This window comes from Gracilinanus agilis, chromosome 4 (assembly GCF_016433145.1).
Source record: "Gracilinanus agilis isolate LMUSP501 chromosome 4, AgileGrace, whole genome shotgun sequence".
Classification (NCBI taxonomy): Eukaryota; Metazoa; Chordata; class Mammalia; order Didelphimorphia; family Didelphidae; genus Gracilinanus; species Gracilinanus agilis.
In genome coordinates, this window is record NC_058133.1 from 195,702,338 (window position 1) to 195,707,571 (window position 5,234).

Below are 5,234 nucleotides of genomic sequence, written 5' to 3' on the forward strand. Positions count from 1 at the left end.
TGGGAATCCAGGATCCTAGACATATCTGGGCTCACTCTTCTCACATCCCTGTTCCCAGTGTCTGTCTCGACTAGACCTCTCCCCTTCCCTCTTTCCCAACATCACAATTCAGATTCATTTTTAAACATCTAAAGGGGAAGGGGAAAGGGACAGCTTTTTGGACGTCTCCCTTAAAGGGAAGCATCTTATACATTAGAGAACAACTACTTCATAGAGAGGGAGAGGGGAAAAGAAAAGACTAGAGTTTCCCCCCCAAAAGGAGAGAAGGGGCCCAGGTATCACCTTGGATAGGTTCCCATATTCCCATTCCCTCTTTAACAGAGAACCCATGATGGAGGGGGTGGGGATTCCGACTGAAAAGAAAGGTGAGAGAAATAAGCTCTCTTCAGGTGGAAGGGATGGAGAGATGGTTAGGTGAAGGGGTTGGCCCAGCTTCAACTCTCTCCAAACTAATTCTAATTAGTACCTAGGATAGAAGTAAGGGTGAGAGGCCACCATCCCCTCCATCTCACCTACTGCCTAGCTATACCTCCTACACCCCTACAAAAGGGAAGCAGATGTTCAAGGAAGGGGGGGGAGAGAAGAGGGGATGGAAGAGAATTGAAGGTCAACATAAACCCTGGAAATCAGGCCCTAGGTTTAGAGGATTTGGGATACTGGATTTTTCTTCCTCAAAAATCATACTGTACTCATTCAGAGTTTAGGGTTCCAATCCCCTCCCTACACCCCCAAATCTGCTCTGACAGCTTCTGCTAGGAAAGCTCCCCCCAACGACCCCTTCCGCTAATTTGAGAAGGCTAAGGGCATCCTTCAGCCCAGCCCCCTCCTCCCAACCCCCACTTCACAGTCTCTAGCAGGGTGGTTCTAGAAGGGTTATGGAGATCAAAGGAGAGTTATTTCTCCCGCAACAATCTTGCTTTCCCTTCCTCCAACGCCCAGCCAAATGCAGACCCCGCCCCATGGGGACCTCCAGCCTCCCCCTCCGGAAACCCCAAGGACAGGAGGAGCCCTGTAAGCGGGATGAAAGGGGCCCGGGCCCGTAGGGAGGCTCCGGAGGCGCTTTCATGTCCCGGTTCCCAGGCACTAGGGACGTGTTCAGGCAGCTTCCCCCGCGCCCCGCGGCTCGGCCCCGCTCCTCTCCGCTCCCGGACGCGACGTCTCCTCTCTCTCCCTCTCTCTCTCTTCTGTAGGTGCCCAGGCTGGGGGATGGGGGTTGGGGTTGGGGGTGGGGGGTGCCAAAGACTCCTAGGGCCTGCATGTGTTGGTTGGGCTTAGGGCTGCGCTCAGAGGCGCATCCTACAGGGCCCCAGAGCTCCGCCCGGCTCACCAGGCTGGCCAGATCCCACTCCCTGCGGCTAAACAACCCAAGCGTCCTGTCTCCCAGTCCCCTCCTAGCCCCCACCAGTAACACGCTGATTCCGCCTCCAAATAAATAACCACCTTTCCCCTCCCACCAAAGCCGCCCTCCAATCCCGGAGGAAAAGGGGGCACTCGTCTGAGACCCCAGAGTGGGAGAGGGAGGTGCACTGGAGCTGGTGGGGGCGTCCAACGAGGATGGCTCAGTTGGACAGTGCGGCGCCGCCCCCGCCGCCGCCCTCCGCTTCCCGCTTGCCTTTACCCCCGGGGGGTTCGGCAGCCGCTCCCGATTTCCCTTCGCACTGTGCTCCGGTTCCCGCTGCCTCCTCTTTGGAGCCCTCGTGGGTTTTCATGTGCTTGGCCAGGTGGTCGCTGCGCATGAAGACGCGGCTGCAGACGGCGCAAGGGAATTTCTTGGTGCCTGTGTGGGTCTGGAGGTGGCGCTGGAGCTCGTCCGAGCGAGTGAAGCGTTTCCCGCAGAAAAGCCAGTTGCACACGAAGGGGCGGTCTCCGCTGTGCCAGCGCAGGTGCGCTTTGAGATGCGATGTCTTGGCGTACGCCTTCCCGCAGCCCGGGATGTGGCAGTTGTGGAGATGTTTCTTCTTGGCCCCGTCTGGCCCGCAGGGAGCCCCCAGCCGCTCCGCCTCCAGGCAGTTGGGGCAGCGGCACACAGCCTGGCCTGAGCTGCGAGGCACCGAACGCCGGGAGCCCTTGGGTCGGGCCGCCCCGTCCAGACTGGCATCCAGCCCGTGGGTCTCGGGAGCTGTAGCTTCCAGGGGCTTAGCGCCGTCTGGCGGCCCTAGTAGATGCTGTCCACTGGCAGCTGGGAGGAGATGATGTGGATGAGTGTGGGGCTGTGGCGCGCAAAGCTGATGATCCCCTACATAACCCCCGAGGCCGGCTTGCAGCGCCCCCGGGTGACCTGAAGAGGCCAGAGTGCCCTGGGTATGAGGAAGGTCCATCCAGCTGGTACCCGGGTGGATGTCCCACCAAGAACCGTCCTCCGGGCCTGGGTGGGATGGCCGGAACCAGGATTCGTAGTGATGAGACATGTCTGGCTGCAGAAGCTTGGAGAAAGGGCCCGGAGCCAAAGGGCTGTCGCTCTCCAGGTCCTCACAGGTTACCCGTGAGGAGCCCCCAGGCAGCTCATAGCCTTGTGAGAAGTCCACCTCAGGCCCCAACGGTAGGTTCTGCAGCTCTCCGGCCTGGAGTGGGGAGGGGTAGTCCCCTGTCTCTGGGCTTGTATGGCCCTGATATGTCTGAAGTGGCTGCAGATCGAGGCGCGGTGGGGAGGCACGGGGTGCTTCCGTGTGCTGGCTGCCCAGAGAGCCGCACACAGCGGTTAGCATTGCCGGAATCCGGGGTGAGGAACAAGGCCTGTCAAGGTCGGCTCAGGTAGGACCTGGAAAAGAAAAAGGAGAAAGATAGGAAAAGTTAAGAGTTGGCAGGAAGACCTATTGCCCTTGCTCCATAATCTCCTGCCTATTTTACAAACCCTGGCTGGGGTAAATGGCCCCACTGAGAAATACTGAGGAAGGGCTAAGAAGATTTAAGGTCCCTCTTTATATTATAGGTTATTCCTTTCTCCACCCCAAAATAAGAAACAGGAGCTAACTAGGCTGGGGGTACCTGGAGCCCTAGATCAATGGTACCAAGCAGTCCAAGCCCAGAGTACTTTCCTCTTCAGAAAATTCCTCCCACAGGACCCGGCATATCCTACGGGTTGGGTAATTACAGGCTCCGAGACCAGGCTGTACAGCCCCAAGGCGGGAGAGAAGTCCTGCGGCAAAACTCACCGCCCGGGGCTTCTTCGACCAGCCAAGACTGGGGTTCCACGTCTCTTGCTTCCTGCCCCAATTGGGGGACCTGACGCCGTCCCTGGATTGCTCTGCCTCAACAACCTAACTAGACTGCCAAGAGCACCCCAAAGCTCAAAGTGATCCACTCTCTTGTCAAAGCTGAGCAGGTTCTGAGATTTAAGGACGCAGAGTAAACACTTCCTCCCCTGTGAGTAGAGGGCATTCCATCGGCTTAATCACCCCGCTTTCCATCTACTAGCCTGCCCCACCACTCTCCCCTCCCACACCTTGGCCCCCACCTTTTCCCCTAGGGCAGGGACTTCACCCTCCCTGGGGTGCAGAGGCAAGTAGAATTAGGAGGGGCAGAGTTTCTCACTTCACTCACCCCACACACAAACTCCAGGAGAATCCCTTAACTTTTCCTAGGCAGGAACATTTCTTACATTGGCACCTAGTTTCACCCCCCCAGCTGGTCCTCTCCCTCAAGATGATGAAAACCGAGGTTGGAGGGAGAAGTTAGACACTCTGCTCTCCGCAGGAAAAGCAGTCGGTAGAGAAAGGCTTGTATACACCTCCTGGAAAATGCAAAGGAGGTGAGAGTGGTGTAGGGAAAAGTTCGAGACCCTGAGTCAGAGCAAGCAGCTGGAGTCATCGGCCGGTTGTCATACTATGGTCTAGACTACCTGTTTCCCCATCTCCCCCACCTCCTCCTGTTTTGGCTCTCACAAAGTGCTAGGAAATTTGGTACCTTAGATGGCGTGTATGTGACTGCGGGGGGGGGGGGGTCTTCCTATCCAAAGTACTGTCAAGTTGCCTCCTGTTCCTGCAAACTTTGGAAAGAGAAGGATCGAGGGAAGTGCAGGTGGCGGCAGAGGCAACTGAGAAGGGTCCGGGGTAGGGATGGGTCCGTCCGTTGTCTATTATGCCTTCACAAGAAAGGAGAAAGGCGAAGCGGCAGGAACCGAGCTGGGGCCAGGGCGGGGCATTCTGGAGCGGGTGGTGGGCAAGGAAAGCCTAGGGGGCGGGGCAGGTCAAAGACCCCAGCCACATCCAGGAGCCTGGGAAAGCCCGGGGGAACCAAAGGGAACTGGAACGAAGTTTTGGGCCAGAGAACCCGACTAACAGCTGGAAAAACACGCCCTTCGGATCTTGTCTCCAGTCCCCAATTCAGGAGCAGAAAGGAGGCGCCTCGGCTCAGCCTTGGTACTCAATATCCTGCTTGCTCACTCGGGTCGCCCTAGAGAAGAACCCCCGGAGCTTCCCGGCCCGACTCCTCCAAACCTGCTCCTGCGAAGCTGGGAAGAGAGATTATCTGTTCCGAGTGGCCCAGGATCTTTACTCTGGAGCAATCCCTAACTAATCCCTAAGGCACCCCCAGGCGCTTTTCTCCTGCAGCCCAACGAGGCTCCCGAGTCTGGAATCCAGGAGTCACTGATTTAAAACCATTGAATCTCTCGGCCCCTCGGCTTGTGTAGCTTCCCATCACCTAGGTTTCCCGTCCTCCAGTCGTCCCAGTCCCTCCAGTTTCCCGACTTTTTATTCTTCTCAGTTTCTCCAGTCTCGCCAGTTTCCCCAGTTTCTCCAGTCCACTCCCATCCCACTTTCTGCAATGCCTGACCCTGCCCATCCTGTCCACGTCTCCGGAGCTTCTCAGTGCTCGATCCCTGCACTCCTCTCCCTTCGAAGGGATTCTCCCCTTTGCCCTCCAACCATCGATCTCCTCCCACCCTCCACTCCCCTACCTCGGGACCCGGCTCAGCGAGCAGCAGCCGGCATACACCCAAAAGAGGGGCGCTCAGGAGCTCCCAGGGTCAATGATCTCTCAAGCCGCGAAGGGACCAATCCAGACTGTAGAGCTAGAGGTCCGATGGAGCGGGGTGCCGGAGGAAGACAAGGAGGAGGAGAAGGAGGCAGATGGAAGGAGGGAAGAAGGCGAGGGGGAGTGAGCGGGGCCAGCTTCGCCAGTGACTCACGCTGTCTGCCTTCATCCTCTTCCCTTCGCTCCTTTTTCCCCTGGCTTCGGGCCACGCCCAGCTTTACCTGCGGCCGCCTTTAACCCTTCCAGCCTCGGCCCCGAGG

General features: G+C 57.9%; 1 protein-coding gene across 1 annotated transcript; it reads right to left on the bottom strand.

Annotated features, from left to right (window-relative positions):
- Window positions 1-1,559: 1,559 nt before the first annotated feature.
- SP6 (Sp6 transcription factor) lies at window positions 1,560-2,705 on the bottom strand. Its single transcript, XM_044671655.1, has one exon. It carries the CDS (start codon window positions 2,703-2,705, stop codon window positions 1,560-1,562), a length of 1,146 nt encoding a protein of 381 aa, XP_044527590.1.
- Window positions 2,706-5,234: the final 2,529 nt, after the last annotated feature.

Coding starts and splice junctions, on each gene's coding strand:
- SP6 (XM_044671655.1), bottom strand. CDS start 2,705: ATGCTAACCGCTGTGTGCGGCTCTCTGGGCAGCCAGCACACGGAAGCA.